This window comes from Onychomys torridus, chromosome 9 (assembly GCF_903995425.1).
Source record: "Onychomys torridus chromosome 9, mOncTor1.1, whole genome shotgun sequence".
Taxonomy (NCBI): Eukaryota; Metazoa; Chordata; class Mammalia; order Rodentia; family Cricetidae; genus Onychomys; species Onychomys torridus.
The window spans coordinates 64,719,621-64,742,452 of record NC_050451.1 but is presented as its reverse complement, the minus strand read 5'-3'; the positions used below and the strand labels follow the sequence as shown (position 1 = coordinate 64,742,452).

The window sequence follows — 22,832 nt, the reverse complement described above, 5'->3', positions numbered from 1 at the left end:
TGAAGTACAAGCACAGAACCTCGAAATCCCCAGAGCTGAGGAAGGACTCTTATCAAGGTGGGGGGACCCGGACAGGTAACCTGGAGAAGAGAGACTGAGCCGATAAAGAATTCTGAGAGGGACTCACCCCGTCCAACCTACTAAAGAGCTGGGGACAGAGGAGCAAGGCAGCCAGCGTACTCTGTACTGTGGGTGGACAAAAAAGGAATGCTCTTTTACAGGGTTTAAAGAATGTCATCATCTTTACTACTGGGAGAAAGGAGTTATCGGAACAAGGGCAACCAGCAGGGCAGATCCATGTTATCTAAGAAATTTAACAACACAAACAAAAACCAAGTGAGGATTGTTTTATTCAATAAACTTAGGATCAACGAGGTATGTTCTGAGGGTTTTCTATGTCCATTTAATTTATGTAACAATTCTGTGAGAAATGCTATTGCCCTGGTGGTTTTCAAATGTGGAAACTGAGGCATAAGCGCATTAAAAAGCCCCAAGTCACATGAAAGGGGCAGAGGACAGAGAAAAAAGAAGCTGGGCAGTGTGCCTTCAGAGTCGCTCCTGACATGCGCACAAACTGCCTGTTCAGTAGAGAGACTGGCTTGTCAAAGAGGAACCCTCTCTAAGAAATCAGAGAGATTCTAGAAAGGAAACCTAGAGGAAGAAGGCAGATAGCATAGACTTTGATTCTTTAAACTGTGCATGTAAAAAATAAATACTTCAGGTCGAGTGTGATGGTGCACACCTCTAGCCTCAGCAGTCAGAAGGCAGAAACAGGCTGATGTCCGAGTTCAAGGCCAGCCAGGGCTACACAGTGAGACCTTGTCTCAAAACAAAAACCTTTTAAAAGGCATTTGGTATCTTGCATCATTTTAACCAATACTTCTGACGTTCTCAGTAGATAAGTAAAACAGGTATTCCTTTCTTTGTCTCTCCAGGCTGGGGAGATGGCTCACTCCATAAAGTGTCTGCTCCGTAGACATAGCACATGAACCCCATAACCCACATAAAAGCCTCAGCACTGGGGAAGTGGAGAAAGGTGCATCCCTGAGACGCACTAGCTATCCAGTCCAACCACCAGAGTGAGCGCCAGTTCAGTGAGAGACCCTGCCTCAAAAAAAAAGGTGGACACAACTGAGGAAGACATGTGGAGTTGACCTCTGACTCCATGTTCACAGGCACACATGCAACACACAAAAACAAACGTGAAATAGAAAACACTCATTCCTGTACAATACTTGAGGACCTACTACAAAACAGACAGTCTTTAGGTTAATGCCATGTCACCTTAAGGAGCAGGAGGCTAGCAAAGTCATACTGCTCATTTCAATTCGTTACATAAATTACAGCGCCTGCATTTCTAACAGTGTGCTTGAGATAACAGAAAGGACTGTCTCATCATAAAAAAAAACAGAAAAAGATCTGCTCACTAAGTTTGTTTAAGAAAAAAAAAAAAAAGTCCCTTCCCTTGCGGGAAAGACTGGTAAACATAATTATCACCAAATACAGTACTTAAATAGAGGGACAGTCAAATGTGCTAAGGAAACACCCCCTGGGGAAGAAAACTCTTTCAGAGGGAACATCTGAGCTTTGCTTAGAAACAAGAGCGCAGAATTTCACGTAATACTTTGCTAACAAGCACGAAACACTAAAGTCACTACATGTTCCCATTCCTGTAAAGGTTAAGTTCACATTAAAGAAGCAGACATTGAGATCTTTAAAAATCTAAGTCACACGATCTTAACACCCCAATCCTTATTTGTGATGTTCATGGTCCCCAAGTTTCACAGGTGACAAGTGGGGAGTAACTGACAGCACTTTCCCCAGGTGCTAAGTAAGCATTTAAATTTAAAGAGCTACATACAGTATTATCGCAATACACATGCAAGGGAATCTCTGCTTTCTTATGCCACCAAAAATGTTATGCTGACATACTTCCTGGGTCATGAAACTAAATGGGGGCACAACCCTTCTTCCTTCCGAAGGAGATGGATGGTGACAAAGTCTGGAAGAAGCAAGTGTCACAGAGGCTGGCAAGGACGACAGGCCAAACAGTGGTACTTCTTTGTTTCACTTTGTTCGCTTGTAGGTATCCCCCAATTAGCTCCCAAGGCAAATTTCAATGATTTTTCTAAACCAACTACACTGAGATTAAAAGGAAAACAGAAAACAAAAAACAATCTGCAATAAGACACCATTAAAGTAGACCTCGCTGGTTGGTCTGGCATGCACCTCAGGAGCAGACTCAGACCTCAGTGAACTTGAAGGAGGCCTGGGAAAAAGCGTGTCCTGTTTCGATGACTCAACTGTGAGGTCGATTAACACAAGTTTGTGAAGTTCAAACACAATCTGCAGGTAACTTATGACAGGTAATGGAGACAGCTATTTTAATATTTGGTCTTGTGCTTTTCCAGAAGGTGTCTGACCTACCTTTACCCAGTTTCTCTCGGTCTAATGGAAAATGCCTCTACAGTTATCTCAAACTGGGCCTCGCTCTCCAGATCCAAACTAGTGTGTTCAGCATCCTGACTTAACCAGGTGACAGCAAGTCTCTGAAAGGCCTGCCATCCTCCCTACCAAGAGGAAAACAAAGGAGGTCCTCCCAGGAGGTCACAAACCTTAATTAAAAAACCTTCACAGGTTTGTAATCAGTGTGCGGTTTCCATGTCTCTGTCACCTGCCTTCCACTGCTCTTAAGTTAGCAGCTATCTATACACTTAATTTAACAGGAACCACTTCACTTGGTTCAGACCCTTTTGATTTAGGAAACAAAAATTAGAGTAAATAATTCCTTAAACTGTAACTACAGGGGAAGACCAGAATGATAAAGACAAAATTAAAGGTTGAACAATAATTATAATTGGACTATTACAGAAACTACCTCTGAGAAATCTTGTGAAGTAGTTTTATACAAGGTTAAAAACTACATTTAGCAACAAGATTTATTAAGTATATGAGTATCAGAAAAACAAAGAAACCTGAAAAAGTATTTTGTTTCAATATCATAACCTTTTTATCTTTTAAATGACTTAGAAAAAAAATCATGAAAATTTCACTGAAACATTTGGACTTTTCTTTCTATAAAATTCTTTTGCAACATTCTCACTTTTTCCAAAGTAAACCCACAAATACACATATAGAGCATAAACACCTCCATTGGAATGGTGGAAATTCAATGTAAAAAGTCTCCAACTGATACTAAAATAATTAACTATCTTAAATGCCTTTTCAAAATCCTACAGTGAAAAAGAAGCCTTTTGCAACTACTATAGTTCTGATCACTGTAAATAGTGGTAATCTTGCAAAAAGAACATTCCTTAAAAAAAAAAAAAAAAATTAATCTTAAAGCAATGTAGAAACATGAGTTCACAGCTTTTCCAGCCGGTCTCATCCACTAAGTGTGATTAGCATATTATTTCCAATACAAGTGAAAAAGAAAATGCTGGCTTAGCACTGACTTAACTTTTAGACTTTCTCTGTTTTGGTGACAGTAGAAACAGGTGGGACAGATTAGCCTGTTACAATCAGCCCTAAAGGCTGACTGACTTCACTCTTTAAAATGGCTACCACCTTCCTCTATCAAAAGCAAAACTGTACAGCATTACTCACTACCAAGGGTAAATGTAGGTATTTTGCCCTTGAAAACAGTGCTCTGAGGCTTGTATCCCTCTTTTGTTCAGGTAAAGTAACCATTACATTAAGTTTACAAAAGCTGGTTACTAACAGTCTGAGGGCAACCTATATCACCCAGCTTAGGTCATCTTTCCCACAGTGCCTTGGGAGGACAAGCAGGTAACAGTATCTTTCACAGCCTAAGATCAAACATATTAGAACAGAGAAGAGCTGATTGGCAAGAACGTGGGAACCACAGCCCCCGACAAGAAACGACCATAAAGATTTTAATAGCTCAAAAGAACAGCTTAACTATTTCATAGGGTAACAAAATGTAAGCTGCTTTTCATAAATTATCTTTCTCGAAAGCATTTTATAAACAATAAAGTCTACCCGGTGGCCCCAAGCCTGTTTGTAAGATACACTTACACTTGGTAACTACTGTGCGGGTTATTTTATGATGCGCTCTGCTTCCCACCCACTCTGAAATCATTTCCACTCACTCTCGAAAACTTACCATGAATATGCACTTTTCGCATGCAAACGGCAAGGTCTGATGCTCTAGGCTCACTGCACCCACACCCACTGCCACTAGAGAGGTTTCCCCAGACCTGCTCCGTGGCTGCGGAAGCTCAGCTGCCTCTTACCTCTCGTCCTCGCCATCCACCAGGGGTGTTGTCAGAGGTAGCACCTTCAACGGGAAGAGAGAAGCAGAGGCTGCAAGGCTGCTGCTCCCATCTGAAACTGCTGACACTCCCCCATTGTCTCCACTCATAGTCTGGGGTAAGCCGACTGAGGAGGGCTCCGCTGGACGCCTGGCATCTTCCATTTGGCTTCCAATTGCCTGAGCTAATGATTGTGTAGAGAACGGAGTAGAACTTAGTGGTATCTGTTGTGCCAAAGGCAAATTTATGTTAGTGGCTATCAAGGGAGACTGACTAACACTCTGAACCACACTGCCATTTTGGGTAGCCGGGGGTTGTGCTATATTCTGTGGTGGAACTAAGTTTGTTGGGGCAGTAGGCATTCCAGAAGGACCAGCGGAACTAACCTGATTGGTAACAGAAATACTACTAGCGGCGGGCAGAGGACTACCTGCGGGCAACTGCTGGCTAACAACTTGAACCACTGTTTCTACTCCCTGCGGCTGGGGAGGCACAGTTAACAAGGTACTCTGGGGCGCGATAACCAGTTGTTGAGGAAGGCTTGAAGCACTAGTTTGAACTCCCTGATGAAGGATCCCAGCTGGAGCGGGTAGAACTCCTTGTGAAGATGGCGGAGCACCTTGCGGGATAACTGAAGGTGTAACTTGGGGAGATGGCTGCTGTACCGCAGTGGGCATGTTTGCTTGTGGACCAATACTGGCCATCTGACTGCCGGCTGGTAGAGCAGACACTGCTGTTTGAGCCTGGCCAATGGGCTGCCCAGATGCCCCCGCAGGTTGTGCTTGGACTGCTGTGGGCTGCGCTGGCAGCTGGGTCCCCTGTGGCTGAGGCACAGGGATCCCTGAGGGTCCTGCTCCCGTTCCTGCAGAACTGGACTGTCCAGACGACACTGGCGCTTGAAGCATTGGCTGTTGCTGTACATACTCTGAAGCAGGGTTCTGAGTCATTGACTGGCCATGGCCCGGAGCTATCTGTGTAGAAACCATTGGCTGCTGTGGCCCGTACTGTAACTGCTGGGGTGGTGCCCCTGGAAGAGAAGTTTGCACAGGAGGAGCTGTCTGAGAATACGGCAGCTGGGGCTGAGCCAGACTGGAAATGGAAGGCTGCTGACCTACGGCTGACGTTACACCGACCACGTTTACCGCGGCTGCACTCATAGCGGCTTGCAGAGGTACAGGTTGAAGCCCTGGCTTTTGCTGAAAGCTCAATTCTTGAGGCTGTAATTGGACTTGTGACATCTGCGACTGAGAAATACTCTGTGGTATACTAACTGCTGCAAGACTCTGTGGACCAGGGCTACTGAAATCTATCTGCTGGAGGGCCACACCTTGAAGGCCCGGTGGGGGGGGCGGCGGCACCGCGGTAGGGGCTCCCATCTCTCCACTCCCCACACTCTCCGTGTAGTGGCTCAGGGTGCTGACACTACTGCTCACTGAACTCCCACTGGTGCTCTCCCTCTCCGAAGACACTTCCGTGGGGGTCTGCTTCACAGTCTCCACCGCTTTATTTACCGCCACGCCTTCTGCGGCTGGCAGGACAGTTTCCTTCTCGTAGAACTCAGTGCAAGTCCATCTACCTTTTTTAAAGGGCTCAGAAGTAGAGTCTAACTTCACAACTCTGAACCTCGACGTGTTAACTGTCGGTGGCTGCTGCTGCTGCTGCTGCTGACTTGAAACCACTCCCACAGTGACACCTGCAGCTGCATTAAGGACACTGTTAGCAACAGGAGAGGAAGAAACAGTACCATTGCCCATGCCACTCAAGACATTCACATTAACACCACCGGTAACTCCAGGCCCAACACTTACACTAGCAGCATTAGGAATATTGCTTGTACTTATATGAGCATTACCATGCACACCGCTTGTCACATTAGGACTGAAACTACCCACGGCAGCAACGTTAACATTATTCCTTGCACTCGGGCCGGTAACAGAACTTATACCTAGGCTGCCTGTAGTACTTGGAGCGTGGACGTTAGTCATCCCAGATGCAGGTAAGCCACTGGATGAGACAGCAGAAGTGGGTGCAACTGGCACCCCACCATCAGAACTTCCAGTTGTAGAGAGTTTTCTGGACACTGGGCTCGAGGGCGGCCCTCCAAGAATGGATGGACTGGCCACAGCAGCATGGGATGAGTGATGGTGTCCATGGTGAAGGTGGTGCCCATGATGGATGTGATGGTGGTGATGGAGGTGGTGTGGATGAGCATTCCCATTGATCACAACGTTCTGTTGTGGGAGGTGAGGCAAATGAGGCTGAGGAAGGTGAGGCTGGTTAGGAGAGACTGCCCCAGGTGTCTCAGCTTCCTGGAAGTTATTCAGAGTCTCTTCTGAGGAGCTGCGTTCAGGCTCACCTAAGTCAGTGGCCCTGGAAAGCGACACATCAAGGATCTCGGAAGAAGACAGGTCTTCCGTGTGAGACTCATCCAGATCGTCGTAGCTCTCGGTGTCCTCTGCCATGCTGTTGTTAGAGCTGATGCTGGCAGAGATCTGAGCCGGAGTCACGCTAGTTATCTGGAAGCCACTTTTCTTTTTCATCTGAGTTCCGCCCGGCGCAAGAGGCTGTGCCTGCAGCTGAGCCTGCGAGAGGAGGTTCAGGCTTTGTGGAGGCGGAGGCTGTGGTCCCTGCGTGGAAGATGCAGCAGGAGGCGGCGGCTGGAGCAGCGAAGGAGGAGGAAAATCCTCAGAAGATGGAGCAGCACCACTGGCGCCGGTACCTGCTGCATTGAGAGCAGAGGCGCTGCCACCACCGCTGCCCCTTCGAGGGAACATTGCCGGGTGCGCCATCTTCCTAGCACTAATGTCTGCAGCGGCGGCCGCCGCGGCAGTGGACTCCGGCGGCTGGTGCATTGTGCTGGGTACCGGGGGGCGGAGGAGGCGAGTGCAATTTCCTTCTGCACCGTAATCTTTGTATGGAGAAGCCGGAGAGGAGAACAGGACCTGAAGCTCCGCCCGACGCGATCCCTCCTCCTCCACCTCCTCCTCCTCCTCCTCTGCCGAAGGCGCCGGCTGCTTCTGCCTTCGAGGGCTAGCTTCGGGAAGGGAGGATGAACCGGGTGAACCAGGTGGCTGGGGAACCGAAGGGGGACCCCTTCAGTCCTTCGCCATTCACTTTCCCCTCCAGTCACACACCCCCCTTTATATTCCGCTTCACGTGGGGTGCGGGGCGGGAGGGAGGGGAGCCCAGGAGGGGGCGGGGGAGGCGAGGAGAAGCGAGAAATGCCCACCTTCTTTGGCCAACTCCGGAGCCAGCTCAGCCCCCTCCTCCCGCGGCGGCGGCGGCGGCGGCCACTGCAAAAGCCCCCGCCGCTCGCCCTGCACCGAGGCAGCGCGGAGCGAGCGGTCGCCCGGCCCTCGCCACCCCCGGCGCCGCGGCCGCCGGCGAGCCCCGAGCTCAGCGTCGCTCCAACCTCCCCTGCCGGCGCGGCCGGCCCCGCTCGGGCCTCCCCCCACGGCCCGCGGCCCCTCTCAAACCCCCTGGGCTCGCGACGGCTGCTCCGGGAGGAAAGACTGGCCGCGGCTGGGACCCGGGCGGCGCGGCTGCGAGCGGGGAGGCGGCGGCGGCGGCGGCGGGGCGCCCGGTACGGTGAGCCCAGCAACGAGGCGCGGGCGGGCGCGCAGAGACGCCGGGTCCTCGCGGAGCGCGGCCGGGGCGCGGCGGCGGCGGTGGTGGCGGCGGCGGCAGCGGGAGCCCAGGGACCGCTCCATCACTGGCAGCCATGGAGCCCGAGCATTTTCCTCCCTCGGGGCAGGCGCTCGGCTCGGCACACGTCCTGGGGGGGAGGAAGGGCGCCGGCGCCCCGGGCTGCTCCGGCGGGCGGCGGCGGGGCGTGCGCGGGAGCGGAGGGGCGAGCTCGCGTCCTCTTCTCGGCCCGCCGGCTGGCTCGGCGGCACCGTGCTGCTCCGGCGGCCGGGAGGGAGGGAAGGAGGGAGGGAGGGAGGGAAGGAGGGAGGGGGCCGCGGGCGGCGGTGGCTCCTTTCGCGGCGGCGGCGGCGGCCAGACGGGGCTGGTGCAGCGACTGCAGCCGACGCCGTTCAAAGAAATGAGAGGTGGGGTTGGTCGGTGGCGGCGCGGCGCGGGGCGGGGGGGTGGGAGGGCGTCGGGCGAGGAGGGGGCTGTGGTGGTTGTTACTAGTGCTCTCCTCGGGCTGCTCTCTCCGTCCCCCTGGTCTCCCGCGGCATCCAGAGAGGAGGGACCAGCGCCCCAACGCGAAAGGAGGAGGGTCGAGCGCCGACCGAGGAGGAGGAGGAGGAGGAGGAGGAGGAGAAGGCGGCGGGGGGGAGGGAGCGCGGAGGAGAGGAGGGAAGATGGCGTCTGCGCGTGCGCGCCGGCGCTGCAGACATAAAGCCGGGTCTGAGACCAGGGGAGGCGGCCTTGTCTTCGGGCTCAGCCGAGCTCCCGACTCCCGACTCTACGGAAATTGCCGAAGGCCGGCGGAGCCGCCGACGCCGGCGGGCGGTGGGGAGGAGGGGGGGGGGGGGGCGCTGGGGCGCGCGAGCGAATCCGGGTCGCGTGGAGAGCCTGGGGTGGGGTGGGGCGGTGGGGGGGGGGGGGGAGGACCACGGGGCGCGCGCGCGCAGGCTAGGCGTGTCCGCTGCTGTCTCCCACGCGACCCCGGGCGGGCGAGGCGGGTGAAGCGCGCTAGGTCTACGGGTGTGGGCGCCCCCGGGGCGGTATCCCCCACCATCACCACCACCACCACCACCACCACCCCTCCCCGGCCTGCGGAATGGGTAATGAGGCTTTTCTCCTCGGCAACAGCATCACGAGTTGCAGTTCCCAGGAGCCCTCCGCTGCTGCCACGACATGAGTCAGGCTTTCTTCCTCGGCATGTGGCGGAGCCCTCCTCCTCCTCCTCCTCCTCCTCCTCCTCCTCCTCCTCCTCCTCCTCCTCCTCTTCCTCTTCCTCGCGGCTGCACCTGGGCTCCCCCCTCGCCCCTTCCGGGGATGCCCAGGCTGCGGATCCCTCCCCAGAACCGGCCCTCTACCCACGCCGGTGGTACCTTTTGTGCAGAGCGGTGGTGGCTGCCACGCGGTCCCTCGCCCTTCGACGGGCAGGGGCGAGGCTGCTAGCAGATGTTCCAGCTGTTGGCGGGGAGTCTTCCGAGTCCCTTAAGGGGAAGGCTCTTTGAAGAGGGAGTGGTCCTTTCTGCCCCTCTGGATACCTGGAGGGAAGAAGCCAGCCCGCCCGGCCAGCCGACTAACCCAACAGGTGGAGCTTCCTCCAGCCATCCATTGTCTTTTTGTGTCCGTACTGTGGCCCCCTGAGGTAAAAGGCCAGGGCTTGGTCCTACTGGAATTTAGAGGAATTTAGGGAAGAATGCTTTTTAGGGCTAGAAAAGCAAACCGGCCAGCTGAAATTCTCTCTCTGTCCTTTTTTTTTTTTTTTTTTTTTAAAAAAACTAAAGCTACATTTCATGAATGTAAAATGGTTAGGTTTAGGTGTGCGTGGAGGCAATTTTCTGTTAGCTGCCTCCCAAGTATTACACGTCAAAACCTCTCTAAACATTGCTTTGCTTCTAACCAAGAATGCAAATCTTACCCAGGAATTTTTTTTTAAGCAAGTAAAGGTGGAAAGGGTCGTTAAAGAGCTGTTTCTAATTTAGGTTTAGGGGATACAAATGGTTTACAAGGTAAACCTCTGACTCAGGAAATCACCGATCTAATTTTGGGAGGTTAATCCCAAAAGCAAACAAAATTGTATGTTATCTTCCATTTTCTTTGAGCTTGGCGCCCCTCAAGCTATATATCACAAGGTTGGATGGCACCTATACTGTTGACTAGAAATGCCTCAGTGACTGACTGACATCCCATGTCTGGCCTATAACAAACGCTCACACACGGTGCCACTTTACCTCATACACATTGTGGGTCTCCCCACAAAATAAAGTTTTTTTAAAAAAGAGATAGGATTCACATTGTTGTTACTATTTCTTTTTAAAGTGAGAGACAGGGTCTCATGGAGCCAAGGGTGACCTTTTTTCTTTTCTTTTTTTTTTTTTTTTTGGTTTTTCGAGACAGGGTTTCTCTGTGTAGCTTTGAGCCTTTCCTGGAACTCGATTTGGAGACCAGGCTGGCCTCGAACTCACAGAGATCCGCCTGCCTCTGCCTCCCGAGTGCTGCTGGCTGGGATTAAAGGCGTGTGCCACCACCGGCCGGGGCCAAGGGAGACCTTAAACTCACTGTACCCCTGCCTGGGTTTTCCTGAGTGCTGTAATTACAGTACTTCACCCACACGCCTACTTGCTAATGTAAAGGGCTCTGAGCTAGGTACAAAGCATGTGCTCACAAATTCTGAAAGTAACATTTGGTGATAAGGCAATTTGGAAAAAAAAGAAGACTGTTTTATGGCTTATAATTAGTATGTGAATGCCTGTATTTTCAGACAACTGAAAATTTGAGTATTTTACAAAAAGAATCATTCCACAGGGTGTGGTGGTAAAACTTGTAACCCCATTACTGAGGAGGGAGAGGGAGGAGGCCCTTGAGTTCCAGGGGAGCCTGAGCTACATAGGGAGATTTAAGTGTTTTGGTTTTTTGGTTTTGTTTTAATCTTTTGGAGTGCACTCTTTGGACGTCACCTGTGTTCGTGGACATAACCTCCAGCAGCTTTTGTTGCAAGTGACTCAACAGTTTCTGAAGCGTATTGGACATGCTTTCTCAGCAATTTTTCGTAGAAAATAGAAGCTGTCCTAATGGATTGAAACTGCAAGAGGAAAGACTGACAGAGTCTTGGGACTGTACTGGGAAAGAAAATGTCCCTGCTACCTCAAAATGTTGCCTTAAAGTTTGAAGTGGCAAATGGCAGTTTGTCACCCCTTGACCTTCATAAAGCCTACTATTTATTATTTTGATGAGGGAGCTATAAAATAAAATGAAGTACATGGAAGTCTTATGCAAAGTTAGCAAAGTGGAAGTCTTGTAGAGAGGGCCCTATCAGAAGCAGAGATCATTCGGATCATCCAGCAGTGGACTGGGATCTGATTGGATTGGGAAGAGGAATCCTTTTCAGAAGAAAGGTTTAAAATGAATGAATGAATGAACGAACAAATGAACGAACCAAAAAAAAACCCTCAAAGACGTTCAGCTGGGTGTGATGGCGCACACCTTTAATCCCAGTACTCAGAAGGCAGAGCCAGGCAGCTCTCTGTGAGTTTAAGGCCAGCCCTGTCTCCATAAGGAGTTCCAGGCCAGCCAAGGCTATATAGTAAGACCTTGTTATTCCTATTTCTGTTACACACCTATTAAATAACATGGAGAAAAGAAATAATGTGTTAAGTCCAGAGCTGAGACGGTATCTCATGCCTATAGTCCCAGTACTGAGGAGACCAAGGGAGGGGTACGAATGTTTATGAACAACCTGCACTACCTAGTTAATGCTAGGCTAACCTGGGTGGTTGGGTGAGGATCCCCCCCCCTGCAAAGAAAAGATAATTTAGGTTTTTTTAAGGCTTTACTCATGGGATGAGGATGTAGCTTCTTGGTAGAGCACCCCTGTACCATACAGAAAGCCCCGGATTCAGTCCCCAACACCACAGATACAAAAGATTAACAACAAAGGCGTTAATCAAATAGCCCTCCAGATCTCACCAATAATAATAGCTCATGCTTGTTGCTCGATATAACTACACCGTTGTTCTCTGTGTTGAGAGTTTTAGCTCACTTAATACCCACAGCTGTATAAAGTAGGAGCTATAATTGTCCCCATCTGACAAATGAGGAAAGCAAGGTTCAGAGAAGTTGTGGTCTTAGAGCTTGGCTAGTAGCCAGGCCAAGATGAAAACCCTGGCCAGCTACCACCCTGTCATAACCTACCACCAACACATAATTCAAGATCCTGTTAACTCAGGCACCCAAGTTCAATTTCTACCGAAGACATGTTTGAATGTTTTCTCCTTGTGCAGAGGCATTCCAGGAAAGGATGTATACCGTTGGGACCTGCTGTGGCCACACAGGAATTATTCGGGTATACATGAGCAGAACAGTAGTTTGATTAAGTTGAATGATGCTTTTCTGATTAAAACAGATGCCAAATGCATGGAAGGAAGATGTTAGTCATACATAAGTAAAAAATATTTTCTGTATAGGACAAGATAAATAACTTTTATCTGAGCACTTAGCATTCTGATGCTCATAAGAGCCTGTAGAAAAAAGCATAATCTTGTCTTCCTAACATGTTCTTTTAAAGGACCCATCTATATTTGTGTGTCTTTTTAACTACAGAAAACATTACTACATTTAACTACTTCAAATATGGTACTTGCTTGTATCATGATGCCCAGTATGAACAAAAAGTGGATCCAAGCACCACAAATAATCCAAAGCATTACAATATTCATCTTCTCAAACACCAAAGTGCATCATCAGCCTCGACTCTCAAGAATGGATGCTGCCAGATGTGGTGGCTCACGCCTTTAATCCCAGCACTCGGGAGGCAGAAGCAGCTGGATCTCTGTAAGTTCGAGGCCAGCCTGGTCTACATAGTGAGGTCCAGGACAGCCAGAGCTACATAGTGAGACCCTGTCTCCACAAAGGGGAAGAGGAAGAAGGTGATGTTTATTTCTATTCTTTAAAATTACCTTTGGTCACTCGTTTGCTCCTCTGCTCTAACTTAACTTTCAGGGGGAAAAGTTGATAAGATGGTCGTAAGTAGCATATTCAGATTATCATTTTTATTTAATTGTGTTGTAGAAGAAAAACAGAAAATTAGTATTCTTAGGGGCCAGAATAGTTTGTTTGTTTTAATACCATTAAAAAGAAAAGAAAATCTTAAACCAAGCATGGTGGCTCAGACCTGTAACCCTAGTAATATGGAAACGGAGGAACACTAAGAGTTTGCGACCTGGCCACCAAGTTCCCAGGCCAGCCAAGGTGAAAAGGGTGGACAGAACAGCTAAACAGCATGGCTTGGAGCCCAAAGGCACTTGCCGAAAGGCTGAGGACCTGAGTTTGCTCTCCAGAATTCACATCCGATGAAAAGAGAAAACCAACTCCTGCAAATTGTCCTCTCTCTCTCTCTCTCTCTCTCTCTCTCTCTCTCTCTCTCTCACACACACACACACACACACACACACACACCCCACAGTGTGCTGCACCCTACCCCATAAATAAATGTTTTAAAATACCTTAAACATATGCAAGCTAAATTGTAGTCAGAAGCATACAATAAAATTCTGTTAATGTCACTAACATTGAGAGGTAACTTGTATTTCACATGCAGGAGATTTATAGTGTCTTTCTAGATGAATGATAAATTAGGATTCTGAAACAAAATGCTGAAATGTCTCAAGAAATTGCAAGGTTTAAGGAGGAAACGTAGTATATGCAACATAAAGATACCTGTTAAGTGCAAGAAAATTAAATGTGAGACTGACTCAGCCTCTTCACGGAGTTAAATATAAAGTTAACTGCAAAGATGCCAGCAAAGCTTTCCATCAAAAACTGGAGAGGAAAATCCAGGTGCCTTCCCCCCCATTAGGAATAGACAAGTCTGATACCACGTGATAATTCCTACCCTGTGGCATAATGCTGATGTTTTCAAAGAACTGCTTGACTCTGTAACTGAGATTCAAAGGCTAGATTACAGTGATCTCAGTGTTTATTTTGGGTGAAGACAGGGCAACATTCTCGGCTGCCCCAGTGTTGATCCCAACTGGTTGATAAATAAAAAACATCTTGACACACTTCTAATGCAAATCATCTTGAGAAGGGAGCTGACTGCTTGTTATTCTTTCAGTAGAGATAGAATAGAAACTTAGTATATGCTTACAGAGACTTTAAATCTCACATTATACAGCAACTGTGTCAATATAATTTTTCATCTGAACTTTACAACTAGGCTTTTTGGGTGTCTCTGAAGAAGATTGGGTTTAGAAATTACAGTATCAGAAAACAAGCTCATTATTAAAATTTTGACCAAGGTATCCAATATTGTTGGATTGACTTGATCTCTGAAAAATTCTTTTTGCCCAACAGCTTACTGACTGCTTTTTTTTTTTTTTTTTTTTTTTTTTTTAATGGAACACCACCCAAGAGGCAGAGTTCAGTGAGAATGTCACACATATTGGAGCTGAATCTGTGTCTGCTGATCACTGCGCCTGCTTAGGAGTAGCATTTGGTGTGGGGCTGGGAACTGGGAGCTCTCCGCCTTTATGAATTCAGGAAATGCTGTCCTTACATCCTGGCCTTCAGACATATGGAGTCCATATGAATCTTCTGGCCAGATGAGCTTGTGGATATTTTCTAAGACGCCTCCTCGGTGATCTTTGTTGTGACTAGTCATCCCTCTCCCAAGATGCCCACAAGAAACAGAGCAATTGCAGATGCACTGGCCCGCTAGAGAAGTGTGACTTAGTCAATGCAACCTGGTTGCCGGAAGGAAGTCCCATTTTGTAGTATAACAAATGAAGTTTCTGCTATTATTTTTCATTTTCACAGGTGAACTGTTTGTATCTCATTTGTGACTAGTGCAATAAAAACCACTTTGGGACCAGCAGGGTGGCTTAACCAGTGCTTCAAGGCACTTGCCATGAAGCCTGATGATCTGCGTTCAGTCCCCCAAACCTACATGCTGGAATTTGACAACTGCCTCCTAAAGTTTATCTCTGACCAACATACCACTATGAAGGTATCTGGGCATGGCAAACGTGTGCGTGCGCACACACATACACATTAGCTAAAGTTAGAATAAAGAAACTACCTCCTAGATCTGTAGAATATTCAGAGGAAGCAAATCACTGTTTCCACCCTGCTCCGAATTACTGAAACGTCAAAAAAGAATAATAGCCTTTGGGCCTGTTATCAGGACTCTGTTCTAATAACACATTCATTCAGCATTCATCTTATTACTACTTGTACTGAATTAGTAGCTCATTTAACACATATCTGCTGACATGCTTTCAAATAGCTTAGAATTCAGCAGTTCTCAAAGGGGTCATACATGACCCCTTTTGGGGGGTTGCATATCAGATATCCTGCATGTAACATATTTATAATTTGATTCATAACAGTAGCAAAATTACAGTTATGAAAGTAGCCACAGAATAATTTTATGGTTGAGGGTCACCATAACCTGAAGAACTGTTTTAAAGGGTCACAGCATTAGGAGGGTCCAGAAGCAATGACTTAGATGCAGTCCTCTGGATGTTGAACTTTTAAGACTTTAGGAGAAACAACAGTTCAAGCTCCCTGTGTTTCTCTACTTCCCATTGACTGCTATATCCACCACTCCCTTCTCTGTCATTTCACTCAGTCTACCTCCAAATTTGAAATCACAACAATTTTCATGTTGACAAAAAACCCAACAGTAACCTTTTCTGCCTTGTGCTGATTGTACCACAGCAGTCAGCCACTGACCCCGTTGGCCAGGCTGTTCCTCCTCCATCGGTACGTGGTGAGCATGTCCTCGGTGTGTTCCATGAATGGCACTTGTATCATGTGCAGTTCATGAATGGTACTGATGCAGAAGCATGGGGAAAAAACAAGAAAGGACATCCATTAGTTATTGAAAAGAACATTGAACATCTCATCTGAATCAGATTGCAGGGACTTTTTTACTTTATTAGGTTAAGGTATGCTCCCCTCAACACAAAGTCAGTTGAACTAGCCAAAAAAATATAACTATTCGTGTGCGGCTATATCAGTAAGGACTAGAAGACAGGAAATGTAGAACTTGATTCTCCATAGAAAACTTAGGAATAGAACTAACAAAATGGGTCGGGTTTTTATGTCACAAATTCAGTATCTGCTGGCTGGTTTGGAGTGTGTATGCTGGTGCTTTCCTTGTTTTATTTTGTTTTAGTATATATGTGCAGTGGAGGCACAAGAGGAGGCAGCCCTCCTGGGCCACCCTCAAATCTGCACAAACTTATTTTAAACTGAGGGCAAATGGAACAGCAGGAGAACCATTTGGTTCAAGTTGCTCTGAAGACGTTTGATCAGAGACATGCAAGTCATCACAAACCCTTGCTTACGAGTACAATACAGCTCTTTGGAAATGAGATAAGATTAGTTTGAATGTGAAATAATAGCAAGACTGTTCAAGACCTTGGTGCTGAGACCTCATCGCTGCCCAGATCTGCTAGGGAGTGAGCCTATGGGTAGAGTCTGATACAAATGGAAAATCTATCCTGCATCTCAGTAAGACTCGAGATTCCAAGCAAGTGGATGAGTTTGTTAGCTGCCTCAATGTGTTGTTTCACTTTTCCTCTTCCCTTGTTGATGACTTGGGAGGAGAAAACCCCAAAGGAAGGTTCTGTTTGTGATGTATCTAAATTTAATGATATTACAATTCTAGGAAAATACACAACACCTAGTAGGAATCAAGGCCACTGACAGCCACTGAAGGACACATACAGCTAAATGTCATGATAGCACACACCTGTGCAGAGAATAACGTCATATCCTTTTTGTATTGGCAACCACCAATCTTATTCCATGACAAAGTATTATTTATGTAATGAGGGAATATTCCATAAAGAGAAAGTGTGATATGTTTACAAGTTACCATAAGTTATCAACTGTACTTTTAAAGTACTGGGTTGAAGTTGTCCTCCATTCTCAATAGGGACTGGGGCCAGCTGAGATGATCAGACTAACTTACTTGCCCTCTTAAGGAAAGCCCTGCGACCTGACTGGGCTCGCCATGGCAGCCCAGAACAAGGAGATCAGAGCATCTGAACAAACTCAATTGCATTTTCATCAGCATTTTGGAGACAACCAAGTCCTCCTTTGCTCACTACTACTGTGAGAAAACGCTGGCCAGGACCAACTTGAGGGAAGGGGCTTTGTTTGGCTCTGTTTCCCTATCATAATCCATTCCTGCTGGAACTTAGGGCAGGAACTCAGGCAGGAAGAACTGAAGCAGGGGCCAAGGAGGAACACTCCTAACCGGCTTGCTCTCCGTGGTGTGCTTAGCTTGCTTTCTCATATCACCCAGGACTGCCAGCCCAATATGGCACCACTCACAACGGGCCAAGGCCTCCCACATCCTAATATTAATCAAGAAAACACCCAGACTTGCCCACAAAATAATTTGTTGAGACAATTGCTCAACTGAGATTCTCTCTTCCCAAATACGTCTGAGTTTGTGTTAACTTACAAACTAACCACCTCATTCTCTGAATGTGAATTCCCCATGCTAAGTTCACACCAAACACATTGAAACTCTCAATCCCAGCCAGGTCCACCACCACCACCCCCATTACATGCTATGTGTGCACACAGGATGTGGGATCATTCCAAGTTTGATCTAGACCAATAGAAAACAGTTTAGGCAAGCAAACCCATTGAGTAAGAATAAATCCATTACATTTAATTCAAAGTCTATTATAGTTAAACCCTATTTTGGGAAAATTCCATGAACGTTTAATAGTAAAGTTAACAAAGAATTGATTGCTATTGCCTTGAGGCTTCTCTGCCTTCGAACTGCTACTACGGACTTGACTAAATGTCGCTCATTTTTAACGTGGCAGAGAAAACTCTATTGGTGCCACATCCTTCGCTGGAGATCACTTCAGAATGACTAGAACCACATACCTCATTGGTTATGCTATAATTATGCAGCCAGCCAACACCTGGACTAAGCCGATGGGGTCAGTTGTGGACCAAGTACCACATTCGGGAAATGCTGCCTTGGGAACAGAACTTAAGGTTAAACAACTCACACGCACTCGCCTGCCGGTGGATGGAAACGGTCCTGCAGTCCATGGAACTGGAAGAAGACCCTACTACCCCTGGTCTGGTCAGACCAACCCCTTCATAGTTAGAGGTCTCTGACTAGTTGTTGTTTCAGTTTGGTGGACCACAACCATGCCTTCATAAACTAAAAATTAAGCCCTAGGTATACCTGGACTCCTGAACACAATCTTACATACATTGCTGCTGTCTTCCATGGAGGCCCAAGCTGATTTCCTAATAACCATGACCTGAAGTACCATTGGGTGATTTGAAAGACAGATGTAGCCAGAACTACATGATTTTTTATTTTTTAGTACTTAAATTTAAAATTGTACAACAAAATCATGAACAAAATTAGCATATCATCTTTCTAGAATTTTCCATGTCTGGGCTGTTTTCAAAACCCTGCTTTTGGGCTGGAGAGATGGCTCAGAGGTTAAGAGCACTGGCTGCTCTTCCAGGGGTCCTGAGTTCAATTCCCAGCAGCCACATCTGTAATGAGATCTGGCACCCTCTTCTGTATACATAATAAATAAATAAATCTTTTTAAGAAAGTCCTGCTTTCAGGTTTGTTGATTTTCCGTGTTTCTGGTATTTTTGTTTTGTTTTGTTTTCTTAATCCCCACTATAAATTCCCTAATTTCCCTTTTCTATTAGTTTTGCTTCTTTGTTGTGGGGTTTGCTTAGTTTTGTTCTGTCTTTGTGACAGGGTCCTGGCTAGCCTGGAACTCACTGTGTAGCCCAGGCTGGCCTCAAGCTGGCAGTGGTTCTCCTGCTTCTGTCTCCTGAGTGCTGGGACTCCAGACGTGCATCACCATGCACAGTGCCTGCTAGTTATTTTTTAAGGGACTTTTGTTTACTGAGATAGAGTCTCATTTCAAAGCCCGGGCTGGCCTGGAACTCACCATGTAGCCTAGGCTAACCTTAAACTCATGGAAGTCCTCCTGCCTCAGCCTCTCCAGAAATAAGATTAAAGTCACAAGCCCCCACACCCACTTCTGACTTTTTGAATTGCTTATGTAGCTCATTATTTTCAATTTGTCTTATGTTTAAAATGGATTCATTTACACTTACGCATTTAATTACCAGTGTTAACCATTACCTTCCCAGCCCACAAGTTTTTATATAATACACGAGTAAAAGCAGTTTGTAAGTTCTGTTACAGTTTTCCTCTTGAGTCTGGGAATGCTGTGTGAGACTTTCTGTGCTTGTTTGAGAACCTAGAGGTCAGTTTTACGGATAAAGAAATTAAAGTTGAGAGTAACTGAATTCTTGCTCAAAGTTTCATATGTAACACATGACTTGAAAATACAAGCTCTTCCACTTGTGATATCTCATTTGCTTAGTTTATATCCTTTCCTTATCTGGGAGCTCAACTGCCATTGTCTTTAACCCATTGAACCCAGAGTTGTACATTTTCATTAATGTTCTCTTGCATTCCTCATGTGTGCCAAAGCCTTTCTCAGGGTATCTTGAGACAACTTTTCTTGTAGTTGGTTGTTTTTCCTCCTTACTCTTTGGGGGGCCCACTGCCCAGCTCCCAAATAAATACACAGAGGCTTATTCTTTCTAACGAATGCCCGGCCTTGGCTTGGCTTGTTTCTAGCTAGTTTTTCTTAAATTATCCCAACTACCTTTTGCCTCAGGGATTTTACCTTTTTCTATTTCTGTATATCTTTTCTTTCCTTCTTATTCCATGGCTGCCTGTGTGGCTGTGTGGCTGGCCCCTGGCATCCTCCTCTCCTCCTTTTCTTACTCCCCCATCTTCCCAGATTCTGCCTTCTATTTATTTATTCCATTTATTCTCTTATTTATGCATTCCATTTATTCTCTTATTTATGTATTCCATTTATTCTCTTTCTGTCTGCCAGCCCTGCCAATCCTTTCTCCTGCCTAGCTATTGGCTGTTCAGTTCTTTAATAGACCAATCAGGTATTTTAAACAGGCAAAGTAACACAGCCTTACAGAGTTAAACAAATGCAACATAAAAGAATGCAACACATCTTTGCATCATTCCCCAAATGTTCCACAGCATAAACAAATGTAACACATCTTCAACTAATATTCCACAACACTTTCTCTTTGACTTTCTTATGCATCAGGATTTATTAATTTCTAGACATCACTTCTAGTAATTAGCATCTCCTGTGATGGCAAAAGAATCTCCATCTTATGCCAGGCACCCAGCTTGGTACCCATTAGCCATTTGTCTCTAACTCTAGTGCCTAGCAGATAGTTCTCAGTGACCCTAACTCAGTGACCCCCACCCAGAAATGTGCAGCCGTGACCATCTATTTGTTAAGATATGACTGACTGCCTTTTGGTTTCTGTAACGTGCTATACCAACACTGAAGGACTCTACTGAGATCACCTTGGCTACCTAATCTTGTCAGAGCAAAACAGCTCTTGGCTTGCTTGTGACGATGCTCACGGTCTTCTTGTGGTTTTAGCTCAGTGGTAGAGTGCTTGCCTAGCAAGCGCAAGGCCCTGGGTTTGATCCTCAGCTCCACAAAAAAAAAAAAAAAAAAAAAAAAAAAAATTCTTCCCTCACCCCCGGATTCACACAGCAACCTCGGTTGGCTCAGAAATTCTTGTCCTGCTAGTAGTATCAATAAAGTTAACAAATTACAATCCCAATTGAGTCTGTGGTCTTCTCCCAGAATTCACGAACTCCATAACACTGCTAGGCTTTCAAGTTAAAACGCTTGTTAGCCATGGTAGACATGCCGGTAATCCAGTACTCAGGAGACTGAAGTAAGGGCATTGTTAGGAGTTAGAGGCCAGCCTATGCTGCATAGTGAGTACCTAGCCAGCCAAGGCTGTGTGGCAAGACGCTGTATCAAAAATAAATAAATGGAAGGAATTTTTGTTTCGTGAATGTTTACAGGGTGGGATTGATTAGCCACCAATTGGCAGATCCTGTGGTGGAGGACTCTGTTTCCTTAGCCCACTTGGATTACTAATAATGAAATGAGCAAGGATGAGAAACCAAAACCAGACTGAAACAACTATGACCCCATGATTAAAACAAGAAAGCAAATAGGAATATTAGAAATGACTGTGTCATTGAAAATGGTGACAGGGCAGTAGAGTGGGAGAGCCAAAGTTACGTTTTAAGTTTGAATTACTGTGCCTAAGAGATCCATGAAACAAGAAACATCTCTGATCTGCAAGCCCCTTGCCCAAGGACAGATAGTTCCGGAAATGCTGGGGGCTATTTTTTATGGGAGATAAAAAGCCACGTTTTCACTCCCTTAAACAAGTTTGTTTGACCCATCTGCACTGGATGTGCTTGATCACATGTGGGCTGAGGGTCACAGGCGGGAAGTAAGTCAGGATGTGTGCTTGCTCCTGATTGGACCTGAAGGAAATACTTAAGAGGCTGCAAACTGTTACTCTGGGCCATTTCCTGGGAAACCCCATCCATCTGTCCAGTATTTAATTAAAGCTTGCTTCAAATTTGGCTGTAGCCGGACGGTGTTGGTGCACGCCTTTAATCCCAGCACTCGGGAGGCAGAGCCAGGTGGATCTCTGCGAGTTCAAGGCCAGCCTGGTCTCCAAAGCAAGTTCCAGGAAAGGTGCAAAGCTACACAGAGAAACCCTGTCTGGAGAAAAAAAGAAAAAAAAATTGGGCTTTAAACTGTTATAGTGGTCTTATTCTCAGTCGTTGGGATTAACAAAACTATGAAATCATAAAAAATAATAGTAATCAACTTTGTGAACACTTCTTTGAGGAGTAAGTTTTACTGTTCCCTTGTCTAAATGGACAGAGAAACCCCAGGGTTGAGGGACTTGACATGTGACCAAGTGACCACCTGTAGACTGGAATGCAGCTTCTGCCTGATCCACAGCCCATCACTGCAAGCACCCTCTTACCTTCTTCATCCAGGCTGTAGCCTAGGGCTGCTACTCATCCCCCACCCCCCACCCCCCCCCCACACACACACAGAGCTAGGGTGAACAGGGAAATAGGAGATAGCTCGGACAACAGGGTGGTGTGTTGTGGCCAGCTTCCTGCAGACCCGAAGTGCTTTGCTGGAGGTTCATTTTTCTCTTTGTCTTTGAGAGTAACCTCATGGTTACAGTAAGCACAGTTGTCTAAGCCCTGGACATGGGCTGCATGGTAGTACTTACCTCTTTCTGAATCTTCACTGAAGATGGTACAGAGGCTCTCCAATGTCAGAATTACACTGTGTATTAAAAATACTGTGTTAATGCAATGTCTGAGTGTCTCCGTGGCATATTTTCTCTAGGCATCATTGAAAAAAGCTGGAGATTTCCATTATTTAGTCAAACTATGTTAATCTTCCCAATATGATGTGGTGCTGTACAGTGACAATTGGTACTTAAATATTTTCTATTGCACACTTGCTGACAGCCATTTTTATCATTTCACAATGTGGCAAAGTGACCTTTTTGGTTTTGTGCTAGCAAGCTGGGCCGTAGAAGCAACACTGCCCACAGCCTAGTTCATAATTTTTCATTTGCGCATTCATCCCCATAACCAGGAGGATTGAAAAGTGATAACTGGGATGATCATTTTCCCATCTTCAGTATTTAGATTAGCTTTCCCCCCTTTTTTGGTTTCCTGTTTGATTTCTACAATCTGTTTGTTTGTTTGTTTGTTTGTTTGTTTGTTTGTCTGTCGAGACAAAGTTTCCCTGTATAGCCCTGGCTGTCCTAGAACTTGATCTCCTACCAGGCTGGCCTCAAACTCAGACATCTGCCTGCCTCTGCCTCCATGCTGGGATTAAAGATGTGCACCACCATTACCCAGCTAAATTCAGATCTTTTGGCTTAGATTAATAGTGTAATTGTTTCAGCATCCCTTTGCTCACCATTCTCAAGTATGAAGGACCTGATAGTAATGTTCTCCCA

General features: G+C 46.6%; 1 protein-coding gene across 5 annotated transcripts in view; it reads right to left on the bottom strand.

Moving 5' to 3' along the window:
* Tsc22d1 (TSC22 domain family member 1) overlaps positions 1-8,521 on the bottom strand; it is a 109,862-nt gene extending 101,341 nt beyond the window's left edge. For 4 of the 5 annotated variants that reach the window (XR_004945859.1, XR_004945860.1, XM_036198551.1 and 1 more), the window contains exons 1-2: positions 7,504-7,981; positions 4,257-7,345 (exon numbers count right to left, since the gene is read on the bottom strand). Coding sequence is in view for 3 of the 5 variants with exons in the window: in XM_036198551.1 (XP_036054444.1) it covers positions 4,257-7,126 (2,870 nt within the window). In the remaining 2 variants the exon portion in view is untranslated. Of the gene's footprint in view, positions 1-4,256; positions 7,346-7,503 lie in introns of all 5 variants that reach the window. The other variant, XM_036198552.1, reaches the window with a different exon arrangement.
* Between the last annotated feature and the right edge of the window lie 14,311 nt (positions 8,522-22,832).